The 17,404-nt window shown below is 45.1% G+C and overlaps 1 protein-coding gene across 1 annotated transcript in view; it reads left to right on the forward strand.

Moving 5' to 3' along the window:
- Nucleotides 1-17,404, forward strand: part of mfsd2ab (MFSD2 lysolipid transporter A, lysophospholipid b) — a 79,200-nt gene that overhangs the window by 12,848 nt on the left and 48,948 nt on the right. Inside the window, exon 3 of the mRNA XM_063033914.1 lies at nt 893-1,017. Coding sequence (XP_062889984.1) covers nt 893-1,017 — 125 coding nt within the window. The remainder of the gene's footprint in view (nt 1-892; nt 1,018-17,404) is intronic.

Raw genomic sequence — 17,404 nt, forward strand, 5'->3', positions numbered from 1 at the left:
TTTCAAGGAATTCAGATAAACAAACCTCATCAGAAGATGCCCGACAAAAGAAAATTGCATTAGAAAATATTAGTGAAGAGAAGTAGAGAAAAGTGTCAAGTTAACTTTACGGTGAGGAGCACATACAAAAATGCTGGAGGAGCTCAGCAGGTCAGGCAGCATCTGCGGAAAGGGGTAAAAGTCAACATTTCAGGCAAGACCCATTCATCAGGCGCCATGGTAGCCTAGCAGTTAGTGCAACACTATTACAGCACGGAACATCGGAGTTCAGAGTTCAGTTCCGGAATCCTCCAACAGCAAGTTTGCACACTGCTTCCCGTTTACGCGTGGGTTTCCTTCAGCTGCTCCAATTCCCTGACCATGGGCTCGCTTTCGTTCTGAATGCTGTTTGCCCGCTTTTATTGTTTGCACAATTTGTTCTCTCTCCCTCTCTCCCTCTCTCCTCTCTCCCCTCTCCCCCTCTCCCCCTCTCCCCCTCTCCCCCTCTCCCCCTCTCCCCCTCTCCCCCTCTCCCCTCTCCCCCTCCCCTCTCCCCCTCCCCCTCTCCCCCTCTCCCCCTCTCCCCCTCTCCCCCTCTCCCCCTCTCCCCCTCTCCCCCTCTCCCTCCCCACTTTGGTTGTTAGTTGGATTTTTTTTTTAATGGGTTCTTTTGGGCTTCTTGTATTGTGGCTGCCTGTAAGGAGACAAAGCTCAAGGTCGTATGATGTATACGTGCCTTGATAATAAATTTACTTGTGAACTAGGTACATTTGGATAGTGTTCAAAGGTCCAGAGCACAAACTCTAGAGTTAAGGCAAGCAGTACATTAAGCTGAACTTCCTCTGGTGCAGTTTGAGTCCTTTAATATAGTCCTTTTTGGATAATCATGTACCTACATTTCCCTTAATCACAGCTTGACCCGTCATCCGCGTCCCTCATCCTTTTCATTGGCCGAGCCTGGGATGCAATCACTGACCCAGCTGTCGGGTTTTTCATAAGCAGAAGCAAATGGACCAAGTTTGGAAGGCTGCTGCCATGGTAAGAAGTTTTTTTTCTCTCTGGGATTCACTGCTTCACTTGTACTTTGCTCTTGTGAACCAGCCAGGCAGGTAAAAACTTTACCCGTGAAACATTATTCACTATATCAAAAACGAGAGAACTATTAAAGCCTGCGTGTATGCCTAAACTTTGCATTTTTATGTAATATTGTCTCAATAATCACACGTTATAACAAAATAGGATGATTTCAAGATTTTAGATTGTTTACTGTCATTTCCTGTACAGAAGTATAAAGAGGACAAAATAATTGTTACTCTGGATATGATGCAGCACGAAAAAACACAAAAGATAAAGAACATAATAATAAAACAAATACAACAAATATAAATATTTTAGATATATAAACATTGATTGTATGTTCAGAGTGACACATCATCATCATCATTAATTGCCATGTTCTATGACATCATCATTATGTGCCATGTCATATGACGTGGGTGATCGTGGTCTCATGACTATGATTGTTCTTGGCAATTTTCTCCACAGAAATGGTTTGCCATTGCCGCCTTCTGGGTGGTGTCTTTACAAGACGGGTGACCCCCTCAGCCATTATCAATACTCTTCAGAGATTGACTGCTTGCTGTCAGTGGTCGCATAACCGGGACTTGTGATATGCACCGGCTGCTGATATGACCATCCACCACCTGCTCCCATGATCAAGTGGGGAGCTAAGCCAGTGGTACAACCTTGCCCAAGGGTGACCTGCAGGCCAGCGGATGGAAGCAGCACCTTACACCTCCTTTGGTAGAGACGCCAGGCAGTGCATAAGGAAATAATAAATATCTTAAACGTGGCTACCCAAGATAAATTCATGTAAGAACTGACAAAGCTGTGACATCCAGCGTTTTCTTTAATGTTTGAGCCTTGCCACTGATTACGAGAGACCCTCTTTCGTGATTGTAGAATGTCTTTTTAACCATCCTTCGCAGGTGATTTAATGGTGTGAGTTTATAGTCCAAAGTGTTCTGTATCAGGATGCTTAGTCACCATGACCTAGAGAGGGAAGGTTGATAGACCGGCTGGTCATTTCCTCGCCAATATTTCCCCATATTTCCGCTACACAAAGCAACAAATTTTACTACCGTTCTAATCCTGGGTCGGTTAAAATGCGTTCAAAGAAGTAAATTCTGCTGTCTGCCAGTGACCTTGGTTTCTTTCAGTATATAAAAAAAACTACTGGCAACCATCCCTGTAACACTTTGCAAGCCACCACTAGCAGGGTTCTCTCTAGCATGGATCTGCTCAGCAAAAGAAACTTATTTTCATTACTTTGCATCGAGGAGGTGCAGGATGTGCCAGGCCTCAAATAATTAACAATTTGACAACAGCTAAGTCCTGCCCACAGAATTAACCAGAGCTGTTCAATACTTAAATCATTCCATGACACTGAACATTTTCCCAGATACTAAAACAAAATTCCAAAAAATATTTGGTAAATAAAAGTTAACCAAACTTAAAAAGAACAAAAAATTTCTTATATTTTTCAAATATTTTTAAAATATTTCCAAGCTCTTTCTTTTAAAGACTCACTTTTAAGTATTTATTTGATTAAACTAGCAAACTCTCACCCAATGTTCTAGAAGCCACTCCCTCTGTACAAGCTGAGGGAACATCCCTTTGTGTCCCTTCAGATATGATACACTATACTCGGGTAGTTGCAAGGCAGATTTATGTGGAGAAGGGTCTGGGCCCAAAACGTCGGCTGCTTATTCCGTTTCACAGATGCTGCCTGACCTGCTGAGCATTTGTGTGTGTGTGTGTGTGTGTGTGTGTGTGTGTGTGTCCGGCATCTGCAGATTTTCTGCTGTTTGTACTAAAAATGACAGTTGGATTCTGCGTTTGCATATACGTGAAGAGAAATCCCAGAGTTATTCTTACTTAGATTTATTTTTTATTTGGCGATACAGTGCAGAATAGGCCCTTCCAGCCCTTTGACACCCTCCCCAGCCATTTCAGCAAACCCCAACAACCCCTCTTTAACCCTAACTTAATCACAGGACAATTTACAATGACCAGTTAACCTACCTGGTATGTCTTTGGAGATGCATGGTACGTCCACAGTACATCTGTAGAAATTTGCATGTGGAAGGAAGTCATAGTTATAGTCATACTTGATCCCGGGGGGAATTGGTTAAGAATTCAACGTTTCCTGGTGAACTCTTAGTGTGATCACACACTGTACTGATCGCACCTAGCTGTGACCTCCAGACCTGCTTGGACAAGGAGAGGTCCCTTGGGATATGATGAGCAAATACCCAATATGTGGGGAAAAAAAGAACAAATCGTGCAAACAGCAAAAATTATACACATCAAACCGCAGAATTCCCAAACCGGTCCAGGAGCCACAGCCATCGAGTCAGTTCACTTTCGTGCTGTGTCGATGACTGCAGGCCTCGGCCGCGGAGAGTCAGTTCACTTTAGCGCTGTGTCGGTGACTGCAGGCCTCGGCCGCGGAGACAGTTCACTTTCGCGCTGTGTCGGTGACTGCAGGCCTCGGCCGCGGAGACAGTTCACTTTAGCGCTGTGTCGGTGACTGCAGGCCTCGGCCGCAGAGACAGTTCACTTTAGCGCTGTGTCGGTGACTGCAGGCCTTGGCCGCGGAGAGTCAGTTCACTTTAGCGCTGTGTCGGTGACTGCAGGCCTCGGCCGCGGAGACAGTTCACTTTCGCGCTGTGTCGGTGACTGCAGGCCTCGGCCGCGGAGAGTCAGTTCACTTTAGCGCTGTGTCGGTGACTGCAGGCCTCGGCCGCGGAGACAGTTCACTTTAGCGCTGTGTCGGTGACTGCAGGCCTCGGCCGCGGAGACAGTTCACTTTCGCGCTGTGTCGGTGACTGCAGGCCTCGGCCGCGGAGAGTCAGTTCACTTTAGCGCTGTGTCGGTGACTGCAGGCCTCGGCCGCGGAGAGTCAGTTCACTTTAGCGCTGTGTCGGTGACTGCAGGCCTCGGCCGCGGAGAGTCAGTTCACTTTAGCGCTGTGTCGGTGACTGCAGGCCTCGGCCGCGGAGACAGTTCACTTTAGCGCTGTGTCGGTGACTGCAGGCCTCGGCCGCGGAGACAGTTCACTTTAGCGCTGTGTCGGTGACTGCAGGCCTCGGCCGCGGAGACAGTTCACTTTAGCGCTGTGTCGGTGACTGCAGGCCTCGGCCGCGGAGAGTCAGTTCACTTTAGCGCTGTGTCGGTGACTGCAGGCCTCGGCCGCGGAGACAGTTCACTTTAGCGCTGTGTCGGTGACTGCAGGCCTCGGCCGCGGAGACAGTTCACTTTAGCGCTGTGTCGGTGACTGCAGGCCTCGGCCGCGGAGACAGTTCACTTTCGCGCTGTGTCGATGACTGCAGACCTCGGCCGCGGAGAGACAGTTCACTTTCGCGCTGTGTCGGTGACTGCAGGCCTCGGCCGCGGAGAGTCAGTTCACTTTCGCGCTGTGTCAATGACTGCAGGCCTCGGCCGCGGAGACAGTTTCGCACCGAAGAGCCTCAATCAAATTGCGGAAATAGCAAAAAAAAAAGTAACCAGAAATACCTGGAACGTGAACTGCAGAGTCCCCCGGCTGTGGAGCTCGTTCTGCGCTGAGGATATTAAACGTCAAACCAAAGAGTCCCACAGCCACGAGTCACGCTGAGGTGATCGAGCCCGCCCCTTCCTCCCGCAGCAGCAAGAGGGTAACCGGTCAAACACAGGATGACGGTGCTGAACACCCGCTCATCCCCGTCGACTTCAATCAGCGAGGAGCAGTGGTGCCACCCGCGGCCTCACGCCCTGCCCTTGGGAAGCAATGGCCACTCTCAACCTCGCCCAATTTCCCAGCAGGTAGCAGAAGCGGCCGGTCACTCAGTCGGCCGAAAAATACAAAGTCCCAGGTGGAAATTTACAGGCTGCAATCAAAAGCAGTTGAGGAGAAGAAGCCTATTTAAAAGAAGTTTTGTGAGCTGTCTGCAGGATGTCACCGTTGGCCGCTGGCCGCCATCTTGGTTTTTCATTTAAGCCACACACACACACACACACACACACACACACACACACACAAAATGCTGGAGGAACTCAACAGGCCAGGCAGCATCTATGGAAAAGAGTCAACAGCTTTGGATTTCCCACACATGCAGATTTTCTTGTGTATGTGTAGCTAGGGAAATCCCCCAGTCTGCATCGGATTCCTCCGATACAAATGGGCTTGGTTGCAGCATGCAGAGGCTTCCTACAGCGTAGGGAGCCTTGCAGAGCTTCTGAGGGAGGGCCAGGTTCTGACTGGCCAGCTGTGAAGCGGTGCCCACATGAGAGCCATTTTCCAGGCTCTTCTATCAGGTTCATCCATCAATGTTTGTGGGAGTGCACAGCGCTCCCAGTTTCCGCTTCCTGACAAAAATAATTAAAGGATAATTGTACCCATCTCACATCCTGGCTGGTGGCTTTGTAACTGATGCCAATAGCAACTCGGTATGAGGGCAGCAAAAGCAGCCTTTCAGTGCTGTGCTGGCTGAAGATTAAATGAACGCTCATTCCCATATTCTTCCTGATACTCTTGATATCAAGGAATGAACTTTAAATCCTGCCAGAACATTAAAGCCGCTGTTTATTCTGCCCAATTAGGTTTGCTGGACTGAATAAAGTAAAAGCTTTATCAGCCGTTGCTAATGCAGCCAGTGGAATCTTGGCACGTTTGACGACAGGATCTAACAACCAGCACTTTCCCTTCCGTGTTTGCTTTAAATTTGAGTTGTCCATTTGTAAAAGATGGGTCATGTGGTGCAGTTATGGTGCCTCCAATGTGATCCTTTCAGAGGTGTTGGGACTGGGCCTTCTCTCCTTGCGTATATCGGAAGTTGCAGCTTTTGATTTATGTTAGTGGCTGTCCTGGCTGCCTCGCTGTGAAACGTGCTCAGCTCTTTCACCTTTCCTCCGACCTGGTAAAACAGCAGCAGTTGTACGTAAGTAAACATACACCTAGTGGGCCACTGCAGGTACCTCTCATATCTAATAAAGTGACCACTGAAGGGTCCTGGCCCGAAACATCGACTGTACCTCTTCCTCTAGATGCTGCCTGGCCTGCTGCGTTCCACCAGCATTTTGTGTGTGTTGGCTGAGTTTATGTTCATGGTCTTCTGCTGCAGACCATCCACCTCAAGGTTCGACGTGTTGCGCAGTCAGAGATCCTCATCTGCACACCGCTGTTGTAGCACATGGTTACTTGAGTTAGTCGGCCTCCTCCCGTCAGCTTGAACCAGACTCCTCTGGCCTTCTTGCATTAACTAGGTGTTTTCACCCACAGAACTGCCGGTCACTGGATGTTTTTTTTAAATCACACAATTCCCTGTAAAATCTGTAACGTGTGAAAAGATGAGTGATTTCTGAGATACTCAAACCACGCCATTTGGCACCAACAGTCATTCCACAGTCAAAGTCACTTAGACCATATTTCTTCCTCATTTTGACGTTTGATCTGAGCAACAACTGAACCTCTTGACTATACCTTCAGGCTTAGAAGCATTGAGTTGCTCCCATATGATTGGTTGATCAGATATTTGCATTAACAAACAGGTGTACCTAATGAAGTGGCCACTGTGGCATACTGTATCTACCTTTTACATCTATTAAAATATTACAGCCTCATTTGCAAACTGTGAATCTTTTTCTGTCCCTTGTTTACCATTCCACTGTTGGGTACATTTGCCCTTAAAGCACTGAATGTAATATCATGATTATATTTGGTGACATATCTTCTGTAAGTTATCAGAGATGCTGGAGATTGGAGGAGCCAGGAAGTATATTGGCCGTAGATATGGTAATAAAAGATTGTATGCTTGAGTGACAGAGGCTCGGAAGCACAAAGGCTTCCCCTGTATTTTATTGGGAATTTGTGCATTTAAATCAAGTCGAGGCAAAATTCGCACCACCCATGCTTTCTGTTCTACCTTGAATGAGGTTCCAGTCTCTATCTACTCACCAGAAACATTGCTTGGTTTGTGTTCATGCTTCTAGGCAAGGAATGATGACATTCAGGAACCTGGTGCTTGTAGGGGTGCTGGAAGCTGAGTCAATCTTGGCTCTGAAAAGAGAACTTGATGGGCACTAGTGAGAATTGGTTGCAGGGACTGAATAAGTTGTTCTGCAGGGAGCTAGCACAGGTCTGATGGCCCAAAGGATCTCTTGGCTCATGTGATGTTCTAAGGTTTCCCTGTCTGCTTAAAATCCTCATTCATTTAACACTGACGTACATCGTGAAATCTGTTGTTTTGTGGCGGCAGTACAGTGCAATACATAAACAATACTGGAAATTACAATAAGAAATATTTAATTAAAAAGTGCAAAAATAGTAGTCTTTTATTTTTCATTGAGATGCAACGTGACAAAGGCCCTTCTGGTCCTGCGAGCCACGTCGCCCAGCAACCCCCCTCCCCCCCCCCAATTTAACACTGGCCTGATAACGGGACAATTTACAATGACCAATTAACCTACCAATCAGTTAGTCTGTGGACTGTGGGAGGAAACCGGAGCACCTGGAGGAAACCCAAGCGGTCACGGGGAGAACGTACAAACTCCTTCCAGGCAGTGACGGGAATTGAACCCGGGTCCACCGGTACCATAAAGCGTTGTGCTAACCACCACGCCAACGTGCCATGGGTTGGTTCACTGTCCATTCAGAAATGTGATGGCGGAGGGGGTAGTAAACATTGAGTGTCTGTATTCTCCAAGATGTCCAGTTTATTTCCTCACCTCCGTCTTTCACTAACTTGAAGAGCTTTCAGATTCTGATCTATCCGCCCAAACCTATTCCAACATTGAGTAAAGTTCAGCACCCTTTAAACGTCAGGCTACCTGTTGAAATTGCTTTCCAAATGACCTTAGGGGCAACATCCTTTGCTCTGCCTCTGAGTTGTCATTTTCTTTTTCACTGCTCAAACTTATTCTTACACTGTTGCAGATGGATTACATAGAACATAGAATAGTACAGCACAGTACAGGCCCTTTGGCCCACAATGTTGTGCTGACCCTCAAACCCTGCCTCCCAATAAGCCCCCACCTTAGATTCCTCCATATACCTGTCTAGTAGTCTCTTAAACTTCACTAGTGTATCTGCCTCCACCACTGACTCAGGCAGTGCATTCCACGCACCAACCACTCTCTGAGTAAAAAACCTGAGGAATAATATTACTACTCAGGAATATCGCTTCAATGTCATTGTGCCTTGCTGTCTTTCCTTCTACTTGTTGAAACCCTACAAGGGGCTAATCTTTGAAACGTTCCTCCACCTCCAAATAAGTCCCTTCAGGTTGTACTTGATCACCTCACCCTCTGTTACCATGGTAAAATGCTCTTGGATCTTCGTGAGGAAGCATTACATGAGCATGTATTAGGATGGAGGTGCAAGATCTTTCCTGGGTGCTTACAGTTCGCTATAATGATGGACTGCAAGGTTCTAAAGTTGGGGTTGAATCTCACCGAATTGCGTCAAAGGCAAAAATAAGTGCTTCCCTGCTAAATAAAGGAACTTCACCAGAGAGAACACTGTTCACTATTTTCCCCACCCCTTTTGCTTTCCTGCTTGACACGATCATTTATTTTTGAAATGGCAAATCATTACAGAATTAAGTGATCATGCAGCAGCTCAAAGATTTGTATCCCCAAGGAAATACCATGGTTTATTTGAAATGTGCGGCAGGCTGTTTGATATGCTGAAAGTAATTGAACCTCTGCCAGCAAACCATTCGCGTGCTAGTTCTGTCCATAAAGCTAGCTTTTCCCCAGTTCATTTGTATACTGCTGAAATCACGTATGTATTTCATTCTTTACGAAATTCTATAATTGGAATGTTAAACTGGAAACGTTTCAGCGCCGTTGGGTACTGGTAACAGACCAGGGCAGCAAAGCAGCAGCTGCTGAAACACTAGAACTATTGTATCCACTGGCCAATGTTGCCTGCAAGATTTCTTTCAATCCGCAGATACCCAGCCCTTGAAGAATAGAACAGAAACAAAGCTAGAACAGAGATTATGGGCAGAAGGGCCATCTCTCTGCTCCTAGACCATAGAGTATTCAGAGTCAATTTCTTTTTTGCCTTTGCTTGGGTTGATTGGTTGTTGTCCATAAGATGCGGCTTCGCCTAACGTAAGTGTGGTTACTCACCAAGGCGTCTTCCAACAGCATCTCCCCCAAACCCTGCGACCTGTAGCAGCAACAAAGGATGAGGTCCTCAGACACATGGGATCAGGCATGGCAGAATGTACCGGAGTCTTGGATCCCGTGCTGCAAGGTTCAATCGCGCTCTACTATTTGCGCGATTTGTTCGAGGCGCTTCAGCGTGGAGCTGGATCTGCGGCTGTGGCCTGCAGCCATTGACACAGCGCTGAAGTGAGTGACCCAGTGGCTGTGGCCGTGGCCATCGGCTCCTGGGCCATCTTCACTCCCCTCAGCAGCTCATGGCTGTGGACTCACTTTTGGTGATTCTGCAGCTTGATGTTTTAATATTTTGTGCATTATTTGTTCACATTTTGCTGTTTGCGTGATTTGTTTTCTTTAGCACGCCTGATGGTCCTGTTGTGTGGGCTTTTTCTTTAAATGGGTTCTACGGTGCTTCTCTTGTGGCTGCCTGCAAGAAGATGATCTCAAGACTGTATACTGTATACATAACTCTGGTAATAAATGTACTTTCAACTTCTGCAAGTTCTCCTCCAGGTCATACACCAACCTGACTTGGAAAAATCTTCTCGTTCCTTTGTTGTCACTTGATCTAAACGGACCGTGTGAATGCTTTCATCAAAGTGTCTACAATGATTCAAGAAAGTGACTCACCGTCACCACTTCGCGGGTTAATAATCAGCTGTAATGAAATGGTGGGAGAAGACTCGATAAGCTGATTGGCCTAATTCTGTTCTATGTCTTGTGGTCTGAGTCAGAAGATGAGGTGCAGGTCCTACTGCTTGTGATTGAGATTCCCTGGAACAGATAGGGAGCCAAAGGCAGAGGCTGGAATTGGAGTAGATCTGAGAATCAGAGTCACTGGAAGTTGGTGTAGGTGAATGGAGGCGTTCTTCAAAGTGGCCACAAGTGTAGCTCAGATCACCCGGTGAGAACTGAAGGCACTGCACAACATGGGGTGAATTGTAGATTCATAACTGCCTCATCTGGAAGGAACGTTTAGAGTCCTGGGCTACAAGAAAGGGGATGATACCTGGGCAAGAGTTGCATACCCCAGCTGTTGATGTGCAAAGGGGATTGAGTGTTGGAGGTGGAGGGGTGGCCCTCAATGATAAGGAGGAAATGGTCCTTCCGAATCTTCAAAACGTGGAAGGAAAGATATTTCTGATGGTGACTTCACGTTGAGGAGGCTGGTAGGATGGAAGGTGAAGATGAAGCTGTACTAAATCTCCAAGTAGATACAGCAGATTCTGGAAAAAAAACATCTATCCCATGTTGAAATAGTCCCCCTCCTACTTCACCTCTTCCCTGAATAAAATTCTACTGCTTCAGAAACTCAGTATTGTACTGATAGTGTAATAGAGGCTTTCCTCCTGGCAATCTTTAGTTAGAAACACTTTAGAGGAATTTCCCTTGGGCAAACTGTTTTTATTTGTTTATGATGTGAAAGTTATTTTATAATTAGGATGTACAATTGTTTCATTTTATAATCAACTACTTCCTACTGGGTTAATTTTTCTCCTAGAATTCCATGTGGATTGGCCACATCCATTATCAGTCACAAGTTTAGAAATTTGATTTGAGTAGTTCTTCACTGTGTTGCATCTATTCTTTTTTGTGTGGGGTGCGATGACAATAGTTCAACTGCACCACTTGAACTCAGCTGGATAGCTTCAGTCACAGATCACATGTGCATCATTGACATGGCTTCTGCATTGGACATACTTGTGATTATATCCTGATGCTTATACATTGTCAGGGTAATTTGGACCACGTGCTTCTGAAGGTCAGTTGATGTTGGGCATTCTCGGCTAACTGTAGAAACATAGGAATCTACAGCACATTACATTACAATGTTGCGCCGACTATGTAACCTAGTCTAGAAGCTGCCTAGAATTTCCCTCGCGCATAGCCCTCTATTTTTCTAAGCTCCATGTACCTATCTAAGAGACTCTTAAAAGACCCTATTGTATCCATCTCCACCACTGTCACTGGCAGTGCATTCCACGCACTGTGTGAACAACTTACCTCTGACATTCCCCTTGTACCTACTTCCAAGCATCTTAGAACTATGCCCCCTCGTGTTAGCCATTTCAGCCCTGGGAAAAAGCCTCTGACTATCCACACAATCAATACCTCTCATCATCTTATACACCTCTATAGGGTCACCTTTCATCCTCTGTCACTCCAAGGGAAAAAGGCCAACTTCACTCAACCTATTCTCATAGGGCATGCTCTCCAATCCAGGCAACATCCTTGTAAATCTCCTCTGCAATCTTTCTATAGTATTCACATGCTTCCTGTAGTGAGGTGACCAGAACTGAACACAGTACTCCAAGTCGGGTCTAACTAAGGTCTTGTATAGCTGTAACATTACCTCACGTCTCTTGAACTCAGTCCCACGGTTGATGAATGCCAATACACCATACACCTTCTTAATAACACTGTCAACCTGCGCAGCAGCTTTGAGTGTCCAATGGACATGGACCCCAAGGTTTCACTGATCCTCCACACTGCCAAGAGTCGTACCATTAATATTATATTCTATTAATATTATATAGAGTGGGGTGATTTATAGGGAGCCTTGGCTTTGAGACAAGCGCACGCATACACACACATACACGCATACACACACATACACGCATACACACACACACACACACACACACACCTGGAGGAACTCAGCAGGCCAGGCAGCATCTGTGGAAAAGTTCCTCCGTATATACACTTGGACCTATACACCAAATGGTCTGCTATGGAAACACCAGTGCCCAGGAACAGAAAAGACTTTAGAAAGTGGGGGGTGCAGCCCAGTCCATCACAGGCAAAGCCCTCTCCATCATTGAGCACACTTGCATGAAGCGCTGCCAGAGGAAAGCAGCATCCATCATCGAAGACCCCGCCATCCAGGCCATGGTCTTCTTACTATTACCATTGGGCAGGAGGTACAGGAGCCTTGGGTTCCACACCACCAGGTTCAGGAACATTTATTACCCTACAACCATTAGGCTCCTGAAACTAAGGTGAGTGTACGTCACTCATCTCAACTCTGAACTGATTCTACCACCTACAGAACTGCTTTCAAAGGCGCTCTAAAACACGTGTTCCCAGTATTTATTTACTTGTACAATTTGTCTTTTGCACATTGGTCTTTGTCAGAGTTTGTAAATTCAGTTGTATTTCTTTATTTTTCTGTAAATGCCTGTAAGAAAACGAATCTCAAGGTAGTATATGTTAACATACACTTTGATAATAAATTTAATTTTAACTTTAAATATGTGTTGAAGTTCTGTCCAATTTGCAGACCTTGAGCCAATTAGAATGAATGTTGCTACTTCATTTAGCCATGCAATTTAAAAATTGAATTCAAGGATGCTACAACAGTTCATGATAGCCCAGATCAAGGTAGAACTTGGAGCAATCAAATATGTATTTATGGAAACTCTAATCTCTCTCCCTACCTCACAATTAGATAGGAAGAAGACAGACTAATCTCACTGCTGACTTGATTGTTGACATGCTCCAGGCATTTGGTGTGAAATGACAGTCACTGACTGAGATCAACAACAAAACCAGCGCTGTATTCCCTCCATCCACAGAGTTTAAAGAGAGGCTGTTGTGGTTCCGTTCTTGTGCATTGTAGAAGCCTCTGTTTCACAGAAAACAATCTTAATATGTAAACATTTCACAACTCAATGCAGGATCAAAATTAACCCAGTTTCTGGGTCGCTGGAACTGGCTCTTAATGCTATACAGTAATTTCCGTCTAAAATATTAAACAACTAGTTTTGTGCGTTATTTGTTCACGTTTTACAGTTTGCGTGACTTGTTTTTCAGCACATCTGATGGTCTTGTCTGGACTTTCGCTTTAAACGGGTTTAGTTTTGAGGACTTGGTTGGAATTGAAATAGCTGATTTGTTTTTGGCTTTTTGATCAGATGTGCAATGTGTGCTGGGTATTTCCTTTCGGTGTTTCTCCAAAGGCAAATTATAACTTCCCAACATTGAGCATCAAAAGATAATGCATCAAAAAGGCAGCATCCGTCATTAAGGACATCCCCCCACCCTCATCACCCAGGACATGCCTTCTTCTCATTGCTACCATCGGGGAAGCGGTGCAGGAGCCTGAAGACGTACATTGAACATTTTTTTGGAACAACTTCCCCTGAGCCATCAGATTTCTGAATGGACAATAAACCCATGAACACTACCTCACTATCCTTTTTCTTTTTCATTTGCTCTCATTTCACACAACTTGTTTAATGTGTGTGTGTGTATAATTATATTTATTTATAGTTTTTTTATTATGTATTGCAATGTACTGCTTCTGCAAAACAACAAATTTCATGCACGACAGCTACCAGTGATATTAAACCTGATTCTGATTCTGAACAGCAAGGAATACAATCTAGCAACTGTATTTTGGCTACCATAGGTCTTTTGCTTCAGTTATTTCAGTATCAGTGATTTGTGCTTACTGATGAAGTGTATGAATTGAAACTTGATTCTGGATTCCTTATCATCAATTCTGCAAAATCCTGAGACGGTTTTCTGTTCTGGAAATACTCTCTGAGTTGGAGAACAAAAATAGAGCATCATTGTATTCATATACTGATAATAAGCGATCACTGAATATTTCTCATTGAATTCCAAAAAAATTTGCTTTATTTAAATTTGAAATAGTTTTGAGGTAAATTTTGGGGGTGAGGCCTACTGTCTCCAACAATTCCAAATGTGTGTAGCTGAGGCTCCAGTTCCTCAGGGGAAAAGCACTCTCACATCCAGTCCTATTCAAATGGACCAATTAATTCTTAACGGGGCTCCATTTAGGAATGCTTGGACCGGAGATAAATATCATCAATATGTTTCAAATCTGGTGTCAAATCCTCAGTTGTGTCAATTAAGTTGGGTCGGTCGAGGCCCGAAGGGTTTCTTGTCCTGCCGTTGCTCTGTTGTTGTTGTCGTCGCAGTTTTTGTTGTTCTGTTTTGTGTTGACCATTGCGGGCATGCTACGTGGTGCCGCAGTCTGTGGCCATACTTGCGGTCTGCCCCCGGCGCATCCTTTGGTGTACTGGTTGTTAGCGCAAGCAACGCACGTCACTGTAGGTTTCAATGCACACGTAATCAATAAATCTGACTCTGAATTCACGGCAGCTGGCTGGTTAGCATAAAGCTATCACAGTGCTAGAGATCCAGCTTCAATTCCTGCCACTGTCCGAAAGGAGTTTGTACATTCTCCCGGTGACCGCGTGGATTTCCTCTCTCCATCCAAATAGTTAATAGTTTAATTGGTCACGTGTATAATTAGGCAGCGGGGGCTCATTGTGCCAGAAGGGTCTGTTACCGTGTGGTATCTCTAAATAAACTCAGTGAATGCAATTCGAAAGGAAACTCAATGCCTAATTAGCAAGTTGCAGTCATGTTTCTGTGTACGTTTCAGTCGATGTGGCAGTGAGGAGTGGACTGCAGCAGGCGAGATTAGAATCTAACTGCACCTTCTGCAAATGTAAACGTGGCCTAACAGCCTGGCGTGGTCTTAGAACTGAAACCAATTATAACTACAGAAGATAATTACCATTGTGTGTTTGAGATTAAGTATAAGAAAGCCAAAATGCTGTCTGTTTCTAGGAGCAAGGAGCAGATCAAAGTCAGAGCTCTAATCTTTGTTTTAAGTATTGACTAAGCACAACCTTCTTATCTCGTAGGTCTTCAGAGTATTGTAAGTATCTTTGGATTCACATTTTGGTGCAGTTTTAAAAATTTTTGTTTAGCTTTTAATTTTGCAAAGCAAGGCAGAGGAAGGGCTGTGGCTCCAAAATGCACTCAAATGTGGAATTAGTCAGTTAAAAGTTACTTGGCACATTGCGAAATCTCCAGCCAAGTAGATTAAAGGAGGCTCAAGTAAGCGAAGTAACAAGTTGCAATTTTTAATTTTGGAATTTACTAAACTTGAGTTCCTTGACAACGCTGTGATGTTTGGCCGCCATTCGCACACCTGGCTCGATTGCAGTGGACATAAGAATTAAAATTCCTCGGTGACTAATTGCTCTGCAATCCATTGTCTTGGTCAGTGTGCTTAGGGAGCAGTAGGCAAAATTCCCGACTTTCTTCTTTGCAGTCCAGCAAACAGGATAGAAAAATGACAGCGCAAACACAAGGAAATCTGCAGATGCTGAAAATTCAAGCCACACACACCAAAGTTGCTGGTGAACGCGACAGAAACGTCGACCGTACCTCTTCCTAGAGATGCTGCCTGGCCTGCTGCGTTCACCAGCAACTTTGGTGTGTGTTGCCAGAAAAATGACAGCCTCCACAATGGAACAATCATTGTTATATTCAAAATTCACTCCAGCTGTTAGAAACGTAGAAAATGGCAGCAAAATAAGGCCATTCTGCCCTCTGAGTCTACTGCACTACTCCATGTGATCATGGCCGATCATCTGTCTCTTCATTGTAATCCACCTCTTTTGCCCACATACCTAATGCCTTTTGTGCCTAGAAGTTTATCTACCTCCTTATTAAGCATATTCAGCAATTTGACCTTTATGCCTTTCCTTATTAGAGAATTCCACAGCTTCATCAGCTTCAGAGTGAAGAAAATCTCTTCATCTCAGCCCTAAATGTCTTACCCTGATTCCTGTAACACCGTCCCATCCCCTTCCCAACCTGGGCTCCATGACCCCTTGGTTAATGGTAAGGCTCCATGGCATAAAAAAAAGTTGGGAACCCTTGGTCTAGATCCTCACCCTCACAGCCAAGAGAAATATGCTTCCTGCGTCTAGTATGTCCTGCCCTGTCAGAATTTTGTTCATTGGATTTCGAGGTCAAATGTGCATCACAAATGCCGTGCACCTGGGGATCTGATTGCCTACACTGTAAACGGGGAGATTTTTGTTTACATCAGTACCAGTCATAAGATATAAGACCATAAGATATAGAAGCAGAATTGGGCCATTTGGCCCATTGAGTCTGCTCCACTATTTCATCATGGCTGATCCATTTTCCTTCTCAGCCCCAATCTCCTGCCTTCTCTCTGTATCCCTTCATGCTCTGACTAACCAAGAATCTATCAACTTCTGCTGTAAGTATACCCAATGACACAGATGCCTGTGGCAACAAATTCCGCAGATTCACCACTCTCTGGCTGAAGAAATTCCTCCTCATCCCCATTCCAAATGGACGCCCCTCTATTCTGCGGCTGTGTCCTCTGGTCTTAGTCCTCCCACCATAGGAAACATCCTCTCCACATCTACTCTAGAAGGCCTTTCAAACTGGATAGGTTTCTGAAAGATTCCCCACCCCCTCATTCTTCTGAATTCCAGTGAGTACAGGCCCAGAGCCATCAAACACTCCTTTCAATCCTGGAATCATTTTCACGAGCCTCCTTTGACCCCTCTCCAATGTCAGCACATCCCTTCTTAGATAAAGGGGCCCAAAGCTGCTCGTGAGGCCTCACCAGTGCCTTATAAAGCCTCAACATTACATCCTCGCTTTTTATATTCTAGTTCTCTCAAAATGAATGCTAACATTGCATTTGCCCTCCCCACCACCAACTCAACCTGCAAATTACTTTTAGGGAATTCTGCACGAGGACTTCCAAGTCCCTTTGCAACTCATATTTTTGAATTTTCTCTCCATTTAGGAAATATTCTATCTTTTTATTTCCTGTCATCAGTCCTCATAAGGGTATCAGAGGTGGAGAGAAAATCAACAACTTTAAATTCCTCGGTATTTTCATTTCAGAGGATCTGTCCTGGGTTCATTACAAAGAAAGTACAGCAGCACCTCTACTTTCTTAAAAGTTTGCAAAGATTCAGTATGTCACCTGAAACTTTGACAAACTTCTATAGATTTGTGGTGGAGAGTGTATTGACTGGTTGAATCACAGCCTGGTATGGAAACACCAATGCCCTTGAATGGGAAAGCCTACAAAAAGTAGTGGATACCACCCAGATCATCATAGATTAAACCTTCCCACCATTGAGCACATCTACATGGAGCGCAGATGCTGGAAAGCAGAATCTATCATTGAGGATCCCTACCATCCCAGCCGTGCTCTCTTCTCACTGCTGCCATCAGGAAGAAGGTGCAGGGGCTTCAGGACCCACACCACCAGGTTCAGGACCAATTATTAATCCTCAACCATCAGGCTCTTGAACCAGAAGGGTAATTTCATTCACCCCATCACTGAACTGTTCCCACAACCCATGGAGTCACTTTCAAGGACTCTTTGTCT

This window comes from Mobula hypostoma, chromosome 26, assembly GCF_963921235.1.
Source record: "Mobula hypostoma chromosome 26, sMobHyp1.1, whole genome shotgun sequence".
In the NCBI taxonomy this organism is placed as follows: Eukaryota; Metazoa; Chordata; class Chondrichthyes; order Myliobatiformes; family Myliobatidae; genus Mobula; species Mobula hypostoma.